This window comes from Bidens hawaiensis, unplaced genomic scaffold (assembly GCF_021521415.1).
Source record: "Bidens hawaiensis isolate Kalapana, Puna unplaced genomic scaffold, B.hawaiensis_p1.1 tig00023071_1, whole genome shotgun sequence".
Taxonomy (NCBI): domain Eukaryota; kingdom Viridiplantae; phylum Streptophyta; class Magnoliopsida; order Asterales; family Asteraceae; genus Bidens; species Bidens hawaiensis.
Window position 1 is genome coordinate 32,152 of NW_027493615.1, and position 16,799 is coordinate 48,950.

General features: G+C 35.0%; 1 protein-coding gene across 1 annotated transcript; it reads left to right on the forward strand.

Annotated features, from left to right (window-relative positions):
- Nucleotides 1-13,436: 13,436 nt before the first annotated feature.
- LOC143566908 (UDP-rhamnose/UDP-galactose transporter 6-like) lies at nt 13,437-16,588 on the forward strand. Its single transcript, XM_077053466.1, has 5 exons — nt 13,437-13,668; nt 14,267-14,451; nt 14,538-14,738; nt 15,267-15,428; nt 16,071-16,588. The coding sequence occupies exons 1-5, from the start codon at nt 13,539-13,541 to the stop codon at nt 16,392-16,394; spliced, it is 1,002 nt and encodes a 333-aa protein (XP_076909581.1). The 5' UTR covers nt 13,437-13,538; the 3' UTR covers nt 16,395-16,588.
- Nucleotides 16,589-16,799: the final 211 nt, after the last annotated feature.

Below are 16,799 nucleotides of genomic sequence, written 5' to 3' on the forward strand. Positions count from 1 at the left end.
AAGAAATAGAAACTTAGTAATTGTAGAGAGTATAATAGTAACAAATAATATGTATTTTTGTAACTATAATAAGATGAATAAAAGATATGTTTTGAATTCTTCGAATATTGAACTAATCTTTTAAAATTTTATTGTACTATGTCAAGAGAAGAAAGTGAAAACTCCCACAATAGTCCTCCCAAGAAAACCGTGAATGAAGAAAACATTAATAAAGATAAGGATAATGAAATTCCCGCCCAATATAAAGAAGAAATTCAAAAGATGATTAAGGAAGCTATGAAGGACTTTTCTACAAGTCAAAGTCGACCAAAATCTAACAAGAGGAGTCGAAGTAAATCTGTTCCTTTAAGAAAGGAAGAAGCTTATGATAGCTCTACAGCTAATAATAATCCAAAGAACAAGAAACAAAAGATCCAAAAAGGATGCAACTTTAAGAACTTTAAAGTTTATGATCCTAAAGAATTTCATGGAGACTCGGATGGTATAGCTGCTATGAGATGGTTAGAAGAACAAGAATCAATCATGACCATAAGCAAATGCACTGGTGAAGAAGCCATCCAGTATTCTTCACAAATGTTCAAGGGAGAAGCTCTTGAATGGAGGAACACCCTGATTCAAACCAAGGGTCGAGAAATAACGTATAACTTAAGTTGGGAGACATTCAAAGGTCTCATATAGAAGAAATTTTGCCCAACTCATGAGATGGATCGAATTCAAACCGAGTTATGGAATCATAAGGTTATTGGCACAAATCTTAGGGAATATAACACTAAATTCCTATAGTACTGACGATTGGTTCCACATCTAGTAACTCCGGAATATAATAAAGTAACTCGTTATATATATGGGTTACCAAGAGAAATAAGAGAGGTACGATCCAATATGCCAGAAACAGTTGATTCGGCTATGGAATTGGCTGGATACTTAATCAACAACATGATAAGGAATCAAGAAGAATAAAAGGAGAGAGACAAAGAAGCCAAGAAACCAAAAGGTTCCGAGAAGTTAGAGAAAGAAGAAAGTACTCCCAAGTCAACATGCAAAAATTGTGGAAAGAAACATACCGGAAAGTGTCGACTAGAAAATTCAAACAATTGTGCATACTGCAAGAGAGCAGGACACACAATAGAAGAATGTCGTAAGAAGCTAGGAGTATGTTTTACATGTGGAGAAACGGGTCACTTTAAGACTGAATGCCCGAAAATAAAAGCTAGTCAAGATTAATAAATGACAAGATCACATCAAGGAAATGTCAAGATAGACTAGCTAACTTTTGTATATTAATTGTAACTCCTTCTTAAAGGAGAAGTTTTGTAATCAAATAAGGGTATTTAATTCCTTAAGTTATAAATAAAATATTAGCTTATATATCGTGTTAATACACAAGAATGCTTATATTCATTATCTCTAAAGAACAATCAATAGATTCAAATGTTGAAAAATTCATATGAAACTTAGAACGAAAAACGCTTCAAATATCATATAGGAAGATGATTAGAAAATATTGTTCAAGAAATTAAAAGGACAATATATCATCAAAAAGAATTCGTTCAAGAAATACGACTGATGGAATATTATACTACCTAGAAAGGTTGATCAAAAAGTCAAAGAAAAAGAACTCGAAGATATTCAAGAAAATACAATTGCTAAGTATAGCAAATGAAATTAAGTTAAAGTACAAGAGTACTATTAATATATAGAGGATTGTCATTGATTAAGATCAAGGATAGAATGGATTCGATAGACCGAATCTAAACAACAACTTAGTGGAACAGATTCGACAGATTGAATCAAAACAACAATATAATTAACATCGGTAAATGTTTAGAATACAAATAGTAAGGTAAATAGTTAAACACAACTGATCAATGTGTTTATCAATTTATATTTACTAATGATATTCTGAATTATTGACTGGTTACATCATTCAAGGATGTAAGTTAGCAACAAAATAAAGACCCTAGTCATTCTATATACAGATTATGACAACAAGGACAAGATTAGATAGAATCTAATCAACAATCAAAAAGCAAGAACAATTCACTCTTAAACCAACAAATCTCGAGGACGAGATTCATTTCAAGGTGGGGAGGATGTAACATCCCCAAAATTTTGATCCAAATTTAGCAACTTAGGAAAGTTGAGAGATCAAAAATAATATCAAGACAAGTCATGAGAAAATATTAAATAAGAAAATATAAGAAAAAAATATATAAGAAAAATAAGAAAGTTAAAAATATTTCCTAAGTTAAGTATTTCCAGAAGAAATAAATAAGGAAAACTCCATCACACATGGAAAGTGGTAAAGAAATGGAAGCTCTTTATAAGAAAGAGATTTTCCATAGTAATATTCTTTTATGAATATCATGCACCAAGTAGTCCTAGCGAAGGCTGCGTAGAACCCGACGCGCACGGACTCTTGTCCGGGCGAGGACGATGGCGATGGCGAAGGCGAAGGCGACGGCGACGGCGATGACGAAGGGCATTGGGCGCCATGTGGCGCGGTGATGGCGCACTTTGCACTTCGCACGCTCGCATCGCCGCGAGCCGCTTGAGAGCCGCCTTAGTATTTTTGGACAACGAGAATTAGACTAGAATTGACAAGCTACAAAAGATGAAGGACTAAAAATGAAAAATAATATATATGGACCCATCGCGCTACGCGATGAGTCCAAGGAGACGGCCATCGCGTACCGCGATGGACCGTGATGACTCAGAGACACGTGTCACACTCTGGTGACACGTGGCAGCAAGGTAGGAAACGTGTCAGACCACGTGGCGACACGTGGCAGACGTGTCAGGCCACATGGCGACACGTGGCATGATCTCAGAAAAGTACCCGTCGCGATACGCGACGGTGTTGAAGAAGGGGCCCATCGCGTACCGCGATGGGATCCAAAATCAGCTATAAATAGGAGGGGGTCACGGCTCATTCCCTCACACCCACATCCACTCTCCCTCTAGAATTTCACTCCCTCTCTACCTCGGTTTGTGTGCCGAACACCGTTTTGCGTGCCACCGACCCGAAAATCATTACCTCGTAATCCGTGCCAGATACCTGGTGTTTTCCTCTTAGTGCGTGCCTCCCAAAGGTAACCCGACATTCCGCCTTGAAGTACGTGCAAGACTCGGCGACACGTGAACATCGCCTCGATTTGCGTGCCAAGGAAGGTTGATCAAGATCGCCTCGATAAACGTGCGTATAGAGTAGAAGTGTTGCCCGTATAAACTTAGGAATATCTAACTCCGAATACCCATGTGAGGTAAGGGGTTCTGCCTAAGTTATTAGTTTATTATTATAAATGGCTTAAACCATAGTCGGGGGTATAGCCCAAACCTTGATTACGATTAAGAATAATATAACTTTTCTTAAGCAAAGGTTATTGTAAAAATAATATTTCTTTAATATTGGTAAATGTTTAGAATACAAATAGTAAGGTAAATAGTTAAACACAACTGATCAATGTTTTTATCAATTTATATTTACTAATGATATTCTGAATTATTGACTGGTTACATCATTCAAGGATGTAAGTTAGCAACAAAATAAAGACCCTAGTCATTCTATATACAGATTATGACAACAAGGACAAGATTAGATAGAATCTAATCAACAATCAAAAAGCAAGAACCATTCACTCTTAAACCAACAATCTCGAGGACGAGATTCATTTCAAGGTGGGGAGGATGTAACATCCCCAAAATTTTGATCCAAATTTAGCAACTTAGGAAAGTTGAGAGATCAAAAATAATATCAAGACAAGTCATGAGAAAATATTAAATAAGGAAATATAAGAAAAAAAATATATAAGAAAAATAAGGAAATAAAAATATTTCCTAAGTTAAGTATTTCCAGAAGAAATAAATAAGGAAAACTCCATCACACATGGAAAGTGGTAAAGAAATGGAAGCTCTTTATAAGAAAGAGATTTTCCATAGTAATATTCTTTTATGAATATCATGCACTAAGTAGTCCTAGCGGAGGCTGCGTGAAACCCGACGCGCACGGACTCTGGCTCGGGCGAGGACGATGGCGATGGCGATGGCGAAGGCGAAGGCGACGGCGATGACGAAGGGCATTGGGCGCCATGTGGCGCGGTGATGGCGCACTTTGCACTTCGCACGCTCGTATCGCCGCGAGCCGCTTGAGAGCCGCCTTAGTATTTTTTGACAACGAGAATTAGACAAGAAGCGACAAGCTACAAAAGATGAATGACTAAAAATGAAAAATAATATATATGGACCCATCGCGCTACGCGGTGAGTCCAAGGAAACGGCCATCGCATACCGCGATAGACCGTGATGACTCAGAGACACATGTCACGCTCTGGTGACACGTGGCAGCAAGGCAGGACACGTGGCGACACGTGGCAGACATGTCAGGCCGCGTGGCGACACATGGCATGATCTCAGAAAAGTACCCGTCGCGATACGCGACGGTTTTGAAGAAGGGGCCCATCGCGTACCGCGATGGGATCCAAAATCAGCTATAAATAGGAGAGGGTCACGGCTCATTCCCTCACACCCACATCCACTCTCTCTACCTCGGTTTGTGTGCCGAACACCGTTTTGCGTGCCACAGACCCGACAATCATTACCTCGTAATCCGTGCCAAATACCTGGTGTTTTCCTCGAAGTGCGTGCCACCCAAAAGTAACCCGACATTCCGCCTCGAAGTACGTGCACGACCCGGTGACACGTGAACATCGCTTCGATTTGCGTGCAAAGGATGGTTGATCAAGAACGCCTCTGAAAACGTGCTTATAGAGTAGAAGTGTTGCCCGTATAAACTTAGGAATATCTAGCTCCGAATACCCGTGCGAGGTAAGGGGTTCTGCCTAAGTTATTTTTTTTATTATAAATTGCTTAGACCATAGACCCATAGTCGGGGTATAGCCCAAACCTTGATTACGATTAAGAATAATATAACTTTTCTTAAGCAATGTTATTGTTAAAATAAATGTGTCTGGATCCAAATATACATGGTGACTCGGCATTTCCCCGAGGCCATACATATCATCAACATGCCTCTGAATGTCTACGGGACTGTTCAGAGAAATGAAATTGTGTATACAATTAATTGTACATGGTACTTAGGGTAATTTGATCCCAATGTAGTTGGGTGCCTAATGAGTAGTCACAAAGGTATTATTGTTGTTTTCACAAAGGTATTGAAAAGATATTTTTAGAGTCAACGTTATTTACCAGCTTTGTGCTGACGTATTTTCCCACCCATGTTACACGGAAACAAGAAAGGTTAGAACAGACAAGCAAGAAGGAATAGAAGATTGGAGTTATAATCATTAGATGTTATCTGGTGGCTCAGATATTTTATTTGAAAATATTATAAAAGAGATATGTTTTATAAAGAAATGTATTTGAAATATCAAGCGGGTATTTAAACCCGAGATTTTAATAAGTTTTCAATATAAATATTTTAAAGACTTCCGCTATAAAACGCAACTCTGATGTATTTACAAAACATGTACCAACTTGTGGTCACACGCCTAGGCCCTAAGTCGGGGTGTGACATTTTGACTTGAAAATGTAAAACAAATGAAAGTTTGAATTTTAAATGTGATTGGGTTTCGAATTTATTTTTAAGGGCATTTTTGGATATAGTCAAAAGATTCGGGATTTTGCACATTGAGTGGGCTGTTCAAAACCAGATATCCGAAGTTTCGGATATCCGAACCTTTCGGATAGTTAAAATCAATATCCGAATCCGAATCGGAAACTTCGGATATCCGAACCTCGAATATCCGAACATCCGAAAAAGAAATAAAAAAACGGGTGCGGCCGTGAGACGGAGATAGGTGGAGACGGAGATGGATGACCGGTGCCGTCGACCGCCATGACTGTGTGAGAGAAGAGGCGTCGCGACAGGCGTCGCGACTATCTGATAGAAACTGACGGAGATGGAGATGTATGTGTGTCATATAGGGTTTGTGTGACCGGCGGCGACGAGGGATACAACCGGAGATGGCGAGAGTTAGTGTGAGTCTGTGAGAGAAAGAGGCTCAAGCGGCTGCCTGTTTGTGTTGTCTTTATGACTTATGTGTAATTTGGTAGGGTTGTATTATTATGTATTATATAAAACTAGTAGGTGCCCACGCGATGCGGCGGCGACAAGAACTCACAACGCAATACTCGTTTTCTATTTGTTTATTAATCCCCTCGTAATATTATTTCAAAACTTCTAAAAAATACCATGGTCTAGAAATATTTCAGATTATCAACAATTCAACACCAAATCTAGTCACAAAACAAAGTTTGTTAATGTAAGGATTCATTATTACATAAATGTATTTTTTATTTTCTAACAAAAATAGTACACCAAGTTCTCAAAGTTGTTAACCTGCGTGATGTTGCGACGACAACAAAAATAGTACACCAAGTTCCAAGTTTGACCAACGCTTTACTCAACATTTTTATGCACAACCAACAAGAAGCTGAAAATATAGCATCTTGTAACTTGTTCAACAGCCTAAAAGTAAGCATAAGCAAAACAATCTCTGTTACATGGTAAAGCTGAGAGAGAGAGTACATGAAGGGTTCGTAGGTGTACATGAAACCAATAAAGACAACAAGAAAAAAGTGAAACAATGTAGCATAAAATAATAAAATATTAAAACTAACCTGATTTTATTCATGTTTTTGTTGTGCTTCATCTAAATAGGAACAGACAACAACCCGATCTAAAGCAAGTGGCATCTTTGTACCACCGCTCGCTATGAAGTCCCTTGGTAATTATAACATCAGAATAAACTCCCTCATGACTGTGTTCCTGACTCCCGAAATTAGAAAATAAGATTATAAACTATAAGATAAAACTTTAAAACTTTAAGGTTACAAAATATAAACAAGAGCAACAATGATCATCAAAAATAAGTTCTTTTACGGGTTTATATGAAACACCAGGTCAACCCGAACATGACCTGTTTAGCTAAACGGGTTAACACGTTGGACCAAAATGATCCAAACCCGTTTATACTACTTCGTATTATTCTTTATGGCAAAAAAACATCTTTTCCCTAGTAGTATAAATGTATAATGTAACCCTAACAAATATCTTTTTCCTAGTAGTATAAAATAGCTTTGTCCTAGTAGTATAAATGCAGATGTTTTTGCTGTAAAAATTTATAACAAAAAGAAAATGATGGATCTTTAATATGTAAGTTATTTAATTTACAAGAAAACTTATAAGGTATCTAGTTTTGGTATTCAATGCATATAATATATCATTCAACAACGTTGTTTCGTTTCTTTGGATTCTTGTAGATTATGTCAATCTGAATACAATAAACTCACACATATTTTCAATTTGATTTGGTGTGGAAAATATCAAAATGAATAAGAAACTGCATAAAGCATCCAAACTGCACTAAAAGTTGGAGATGCCATTTTAGCATATTGAATGCAAAATGACCATCATACCCTTGTTTTTATATTTTGGTTGATTTTCAAAGTTCGGGGTCACTTGTTTCTCTTTGGGATGACAGTCGTGTCGGGTTGGCGGGTTGAGATTTTTTCAACCCTAACCCAACCCATATATTTATTCATGTCGTGTCATTTCCAATTAACAAAAAAGAATGTGTGCAACTTTTAACCCGTTTGACCCAACTCCCTTTTGCCAAAAGTTATGACCTAAATCGTTAAGCTAAAATACACCGCCAATCAACCCATTCAACTCGTTTAACTTACAAAAAATCGCGCTCCGCTTGGCTCACGATTAGTTTCATTTCAGTTTGCATTTTTTGGTTGTTGATTTCGTTTAATTTTTTTTGGGTTTTAAATTCGGATTTTTAGTTTCATTTTGGTTATTTTTAATGCCCTGCTGGCGGTGCACGCATATAATGTATATATGTGTGAACTCTCGGGTGGGCAAAAGTAAAATTGCACTAATTTTGACGTTATTTTACTAATCTCGTGAAAATAACGTTAAAAGTGGGGGAAGGTTAATCAGGCATCATGTGGTGGCGTTGATAGCCGAAAGACAAGGGCACATGCATCAGTCAGCCGGTGTCCCGATGATTGAGTGCTATGTGCCTTATGTCCAAGGCTTGATGCAAAACTACTATCGAGCCGGGGGTCTCATCGGAAGCAGCCTCTCTATCCCTATGGGGTAGAGGTAAGGTTGTCTACATCTTACCCTCCTCAGACCCTACCATAGCATTGCTATTGGTGGGATGTACTGAGTACGATGATGATGATGATTTTGGTTATGTTTCAATTTATTAAGATTTTTTTGGCTTCAATTCCAGTTTTTTAGCTTTGTTTCATTTTATTATTTTTTTGGATACAGTTCAGTTATTTTTTATTTATTGTCTAGCTTCATTTTTAGTTTTTTCGGTTTTTGATTTTAGTTTTGTTTTGGTTAAATTTTTTTGGTTGTTGGCTTCATTTCAATTCAGTACTTTAGTACTTTGGTAATTGCTTTTAGCTTTTTGGCTTCATTTCAATTCGGGTTTAGCCTTTTGTTATGTTTCGATATGCCTTTTCCAGTTTTTTATTTTGGGTTTTATGGTTTTTAGTTTCTAGTTTTGATTTGATTTTTTTAAATGTTGGTTTCGTTGCAGTTTAGTTTAAGATTTTTTGGATTTTGGATTCAGATTTTAGTTTCGTTTTGGTTCAAATTCATTTTATTCGGTATTTTAAAATGGGTTCTATTTCATTTTGGCTTTGCTTTTTTAGATTTGTTTCAGTTAGGTTTCGGTTTTGTAGAAGAAAGTGTTAAGAGTCCTTACCAATCTTAAACTGTTACGGAATGATGAAGATTTCAAAATTGGGTCCAAGTTGACAACCCATGTCACGAGTTATGGCATTCAACGACAAATGTCCTCCTTTCCATGATATGTCGCTGCATATGAAACGGATCCTAGCTGATGTAGGTCCTCATAATCATCATTCTTTATGGCCTAAACATTCAAAAAATAATAAATATAAACAACTTTTACACGTGTAATAATAATGCAATTATGCAAGTGAAACTGAACCTGCAATCTCTTAGCAACATCCTCCTCCTTGGCTTTGTTTGTTCAATCTTAGAATTGCTTTAAGTTTGGAATCATAATACAACTCCAATTCCTTGGGTTCACCTTACAATGTTTAATTAATAATTATTAATTGATACTAACTCGCATTAAAATCATATAAGGGTAGACACAACAATTTAGGCATCACAACGTCCAACTCATGGGTGACTTCCTCTATAACCTAAACAACTTTCTTAATATTTTTTTTAACTTCCTTTAAGTCAATGAGTACATATAGAGACTACACGTTAACATAATTAAGAGCAATACCTTATATATGAAATGAAAGAATAATATACAAACCTCCACTCATAATCCATTCATGAACTACTCATGGCTCAAGCTAGTCTCTGAATATTTCTTAAAATTTCATGAACTACCAACCTAAGTAGCAGCCAGATGCACGTAGCACATAGGATCAACTACAAAAAACACCTCAACAATTCCAATAATTAATACTGTTGCACAATAAATCATCTAAAAAAAACCCAAAAATTGAAAATATAATAACATTAGAAGTAGGGCAGGAAGATTGAATTTGAACACATCTGGACCGTGTATTGCCACTTGTTGGATCTGTTGAAACTTAAAATAGATTTGTATTTCGATTGTAGCATACACAACTCCGGTCTAACAACACAAACATTATACTCATAAATAAACAAAAAAATTTACCAGTAAAATATCTTACAGGTCCAACCACATCAGAGACATAAAAAAAGTAGTTCCGCATCCAACACCAAGATAAAGGACACCAGATCCAGGTTTCTAAACTCAAAAGGAAGAACATCAAGCCCTAATTCGTTAACAATTTTGCTTTTATCAGTAATAATGGAAACTTACCATCCAATTAGTGTCAACACCACCAAGAATTGCATCAACTAACTTTGACCAGAAATGATTCCACACACAACCTTTGTTCCATCTTCATTCTGAATATGAATCTGAAAAAGAAAATCTAAATCTTCCGATTAAAGAAATGGAAAAGGATTTATGAAACCCTAAAAACAATATCGCAAATTAAGTATTGAATATATGTAACATACTGAGAATCATAGAAAAACATTTACAAGATTTATTTAGAATATACCTCATGAATAAGTTTAGAAATGTGGTGGATGTAGAAATGTCAAACAAGGAGCGCATCATCAGAGCAGGGCGAAAACGAACATAGGATCATGGTGGTGTGATCAGAGAGGGTCAGAAGAGGGAAACCAGGATTTTGAATTCAATTGAATCTTTTGTGCTTGGAGTATTGTACCATAAGCCTAAAAATTTGTAAAACTAGAGTTTTGGTCAAATGACCATTTTATCCTTCCTATATCTATTTTAATATAGTATAGATAAATTGAAAAAATATTAAAGTTAAAATACCGGATAATTCGGATATCCAAAAAATCTGAAAACTACTATCCAAATCCAAATCCGAATTTTCGGATATCCGGGATTCGGATATCCGAATTTTCGGATAGTTCGGATACGGATAGTCGGATAATTCGGATACGGATTCGGATTCGGATAGTTTTGAACACCCCTAACATTGAGTATTTTTCCCATGACTATTAAAATTTAAGAAAAAATGATAAAGCCTTCCGACATGTCACTTCCATGCATATCAGCGCTTCTAACTTTTATCTAATTAGAAACATTTGTGTCAGTATTAACTTTTCCTTGAATAGTGATCAGAACATTGTATATGAAGCATGTCGTACTAAATTATGCTCAAATGAAGCAAAACATTCACAAAATTGAACTGGTTAACCTGTTAATTTTTTTTGGTCAATTGGCAAAGTCGAGAAACCTCTCAAACTTATCAAAATCTTTTTCATTGTGTAGCTCAAAGCTATTATTATATAAGAAGTATTCTTCGAAATTGGTTCATAACCAAATTTTTTTCAATTATAAATATATGATAATCAGATTAAATTTTCAATATATGAAGTGCTTTTGGGTATGTTTTTGCACGTGCATTATTTTATTTATTAAGTTCATTTTTTTTTTGGAAAAATCATTTTGTGATTTATTTTATTTTGTGATATAAAAAAATCAATTTACGTAAAATGATACAATTTTTTCTACATACGTTATGTATTGCTTTATTATAACTTGATTGTGTTTTACACGAGCTCTAAAACCAGTGTTTATACACACACACATCTCTCATTTCTTTCTCTCTCACCCCTCTCCCACTTACCACCACCAGTACAACCAGTGGTGCCGCCACCTGCAACCACCTACCCTCTGCCAACAACCTCACGCTAACCCCTAAACCCCCTATTGTTGTTGAACTTCAACCAATCTCACAATGAACCTTGCCTCAGTAATCCATCCAACATCGACCTCCACTGTTAGATCCAACATCCAACAAACAATAATTATCACTAATCTAACAAATTAATCACTAAATCTCAATATCAACAATCAAACTTCAAATCATTACAATTTGATTCCTACCACAACAAATCAAAAGTACACTTAATCAAAACTAAACATCACAAACGAATACACAATCACCAGACACATGCAATTGTAAGTGAAAGTGAAGACGAAGTGCAATTTGCGGCAAGGAACTAGCGGCTGTGACAGAGACGAATTTAAGAGAATGGAATTGGACTAATTTCGAACATTCGCATCTCGATCGGACACCGCCAACCCCTTTCAACACCACATATCTGAAACAAACGGTGGGTGGTAGCTTCAGTCGGACAACATGTAATTGTGACGCATGGGATTTTCATTTTCTAAAGAGAGAAGTGGGAGTCAGTACCGTGTTGCCGGAAAAAAGAAGAGGTGTCATTGTGGCGGTTCTGATGGAGGATGGTGACAACTAGGGTCACCAATAACCGAATCGTTAATCGAAACTGAACCGAAAACCGACGAAACCAAACCAAACTCTTCACTTTTTAATATTTTCAAGCCTTTTTCCCCTCTATTTCATGTTTTATATGTATTAATAGTTTAATACTATCATTTTCATGTATTTATATCTCCATTTCATTACTAATATCTTAATTTAATATATTTATACCTTCATTTCATGTGGTTATGCATTCATTTCATGTATTTTTAAGCAAAATTTTAGCCCAAGTTTAAAAATTTTGTTAGTATAGTTAGATAATTATTAGATTATATAAAAGACGTACGTTTAAAGAGGGAGAGTTTTCATTTTTCGTGTAATTTACTACTCGTAGTTTTATAAAAACCCAAGGAAGGAAAAATAGGCTAACAATAATGAGATGAGAAATAGAAATGGAACGTGCAACACCTCTTCCTTCCTTGTTGTTTTGTTTTGTTTTGTTTTGTTGGGGTTTAATTAAGTGATAATAATAATAATAATAATAATTTGTAATTGGAAGAGTGAGTCAGAGTGGTTTCTTTTGGTAAGCTCAACCGCTCCCACGCCACCCAAGAAGCAGATCTCAATTCAATTCATTTAGGTATTCATATCTATGTATGTATGTATGTATGTATGTATAGTCTATACGCAACTCCTTCATATAAAATTGAGAAATGTTACGACGAGGATGTAATTCTCCGTTATTTGTAGATCTCAAGTTATTCGATGATACTTTACACACTTTATTTATTTATTTATTATTGCGATCTATCTCAATTTTAGTTTAGTTAGGTTACCAGTGCTGTGCTAGATTAGTTTCATTTTATAGCCCTTTCTATACTCACTCCATCTGATTCATTTATTTATTTATTTATGAATCTATCTACCTGCATTTAATTAATTGATGATTTTAAGCTAATTAATTCAACTGCTGCTGATGTTAAATCTCTACCTAAGAGAATGATATGAATTTGACATCAACTTGACTTATCATGATTGTTTAGTGATACATACGTGTGTTACGGATGCTTTTTTCATCTGATTAGTTTTTTAATGTTATTTCATTTTTATCATTTTTCTATTTTTTGTCTTGTCAATTGAAAACTATAGAAATGTGAACTTAACAAGATTTTTAGCCATGTTTTGAGCCAAAGTGTTAATTACACGGCCTTGACTATCAACTACCGATTGGTTGAAATTGAAACCATTTAGGTTGAAAGCCATAGTACTGATTTTACAGTCAATAGTGGAGTTTTAGTGTTTGATGTAGAGTGTAATGACAACGATGAATTTTTTGCTAAAGCCAACATTAGACATTATCAACCTTGTGATGTGTGTTTGAATCATTAGTAGATAGACAACCAAGATTTCATATGCCATTGATGATTTTTATAATGGAACATACCATAATTATTGCTAAATGCCAATTAGCCAAAATTTTGTAAGGATTCAAATTTATAGATTCCAGAGTAGCATATTGTTACTGCATCACTTTTCTCTTGATGTCTTTGTTTAATTTGTATATTGTTAACCTTTTTTATATTTCATAAAATAGCAGTGATGAAGTAGGAAAGCCTCTTGGGTAATGTTGAATTGCAGAAATTTACTTTTTTGTGTGCAAGGGATAAGACTTCTTTGAAAAAAAAGTACCAAAATATTATATCAAAATGACTCCATCAAGCAAGGCTGATAAAAAGGCAGCAATCGACATTGCTGCATGGATGTTCAACATTGTCACTTCTGTTGGGATCATCATTGTGAACAAAGCTTTGATGGCAACATATGGCTACACATTTGGTATGCTCTGTATTAAGATTTTGATCGTCGGTTCAGGATATCTTTTTATCACATACTTCTTTTTTTTTTTGTTAGTTTTTATATATCTCAATCCATAATGATGGAGCAAGTGTTGCAAACAGTTTATACGCGTGACTTTAGTTTCTTATAATAGTTATGAATCTTATGATCATTTTTGGAAAATTATATCTCCAATCTAAGGTACATTATTACTTCATTTGTTATAAGGTTATAATCGAAGGCTCCATTTTCAAGCCATGTTGACAGTTGACCTCATTTACTTTTGGTTACTGTAATTATGACCTTTTTCTTCTTTTTCAAGGGCATAAACTTTGATTGTTTACCTACAATTTTTTTTTACATATTTTTATTTTTCATAAAAAATGTGGTATCTAATCTTGTGGTTTTCGTGTTTTTAAAATTTCTAGAGCTTCAATCCTAGTCGAAGTGCAGTTCAATCAAAAACCGGAACCTGAAATTATTTATTTTTTTCAGTTAACTTTATATGGTTACATTTACTAAGAATGATATAAGGTTTCACTGTGCGCAATGATTCATTTACTTGTCTGTTGACATCTAGTTATTTCTTTATATGCAGCAACAACATTAACAGGGTTACATTTTGTTACAACAACCTTGATGACTATTGTGCTTAGGTGGCTGGGTTATATCCAACCATCTCATCTACCCATATCAGATCTTGTGAAATTTGTCGTATTCGCTAACTTTTCCATTGTCGGAATGAATGTCAGTCTAATGTGGAACTCTGTGGGATTCTACCAGGTAATATAATAAAAAATGTTATTCTTTTTTATCAACCACCAATCTTTATTTTAGAAAATTCATATAGTTGTTATCATCATTGATAGATAGCAAAATTGAGTATGATCCCTGTATCTTGCTTGTTGGAAGTTGCGTTTGATAAGATTCGATATTCAAGAGACACGAAACTCAGTATATTAATTGTTCTTCTGGGTGTTGCTGTCTGTACTGTTACTGATGTGAGTGTTAATACTAAAGGTTTCATTGCTGCTGTTGTTGCTGTTTGGAGTACAGCTCTTCAACAATATGTAAGTTAATTACTCTAGTTCAAATCTATGGCGTAATAATAATTACTTGGTTGTTAGCACAGTTACTCTAATGTTTCTTGCGCTTCTCAGTTCTCACGTTAAAAGCTGTTTGTGGATCCCACCCCATATTGTAATACACCCATTATCCCAAACTATCTGTCTAGAAACCCCAAAAAAAAAAAAAAAAAGCTTATGTTAAGATTTGTGTAACTAATGCAATTTTTAGTTAGTGTGATGCCAACTTTACCCTTGTGATTGAATTTTAAGACACCATTGACGTTAATGGACCCAGAATTCCAGATTGACATTTTGTATAATTTGTGTAAAACCATATTGACAAGCTGTATAATTTGAGTAGACCCAAAAACCCAAATTACCCATTGTGTAATTTAACTATTTGAGTAAATGGCTTTACATGGGATATCTTTATTTTAACATTTCATTTCACTGCTTATTTTTTAGTTTCTTCTACTACATTTTAAACAGCTAGATCTTTTATGTTTGACTTAACTATAAACTCATTTGCAGTATGTGCATCATCTTCAAAGGAAATACCAATTGAGTTCTTTCAATCTGTTAGGACATACCGCACCTATCCAGGCTGGATCCTTGCTACTAGCGGGCCCCTTTGTGGATTACTGGTTGACAAATAAGCGAGTGGATGCTTTTAAATATGACACCTCATCTCTAGTAAGTACTCCATTTTATCCCTACTGTTCACTCGGCAGTCACTCTTTTAGTCCATGATATATTGATATGGATGTCTGTTAAGAAGTTTTATCAAGTTTAAAAAATGACTATTTTACCCCTTATCTAAAACAACTAAAGAGTTAAAATTACCAGAACATTCTATCGCCATTTTCTTTAGGGAAATTTCAGCATATCGCATGGACTATTTATGTAATTATGTTACTTTGTATTCATAAATCTAGGCTTGTAAAGGAACCAAACAAACACAGACAATCAATGAACAGGGTTTTCTACTTCGTGTTTGTTTAATTTTGTTTGTTAACCAGTATAAATGAACGGTTTACGATCATAAATGAATGAACATAACTTAACATAGATGAACGAACATGATTGAGCTAAAACCAGTTAAAAGTAATATGAAGAACAATATGCTGACCTAAGAAGTTATTAAAACTAAACTAAGTTTTAATGGACCTAAAAATATTAACTGAATATATTAATGAACGTAAACGAACCAACTTAGACAAACGTAAAGTAATGAACTTAACTGAACGGACATAAACAAAATCAAATAAACGAATGCTTGCAAACATAAACGAATTGACTTTGACCTTGACTTTTGGCTGTCATAACAACTTGCAGCTTTTCTTATTCCTGTCATGCACAATTGCAATCGGGACCAACTTGAGCCAATTCATCTGCATCGGGCGGTTCACCGCGGTCACATTTCAAGTCCTTGGTCACATGAAAACAATACTCGTGTTGACACTTGGGTTCATATTTTTTGGTAGAGAAGGACTCAATATTCACGTGGTTCTTGGGATGATTATAGCCATTTTGGGCATGGTTTGGTATGGTAACGCCTCATCAAAACCAGGTGGTAAAGAACGCAGATCATACTCACTTCCCAAAACACCAAAAAAGGACTCACTTCTAGACGCTTCTGATGCCGATGCCAAGGTGTAAGCAAATCATTATCCCGAATGTTATAACACAGAAAAAAGAAATTTAACAATCGAAACACTACGCATAATGTCTATCTTGCTAGGAAATTGGTGGAATCCATTATTACTTTTTAAGTTATATGGTTTTTGTATGTGGTAATGATTATAGTTATGATTTGAAGAACATAGTTAGAAGGGGGATAACATATTCCTTCATATGTTTTTTTTATCAATTAATTTTGTACTCTATTTATGTATAATTTACTTTAGTCTTAATTTATAAACACAAACCATCAAAGTTCATATAATAGAAAAAACGTTTTATTAAAAAATATATTATCTTAAAGAAAGCATGTATGTGGTGTAAGTTAACGGTACACTGTATTTAGGGTTCGGAACGAGTAGCTGGTAATGGGCAATTTGAAGA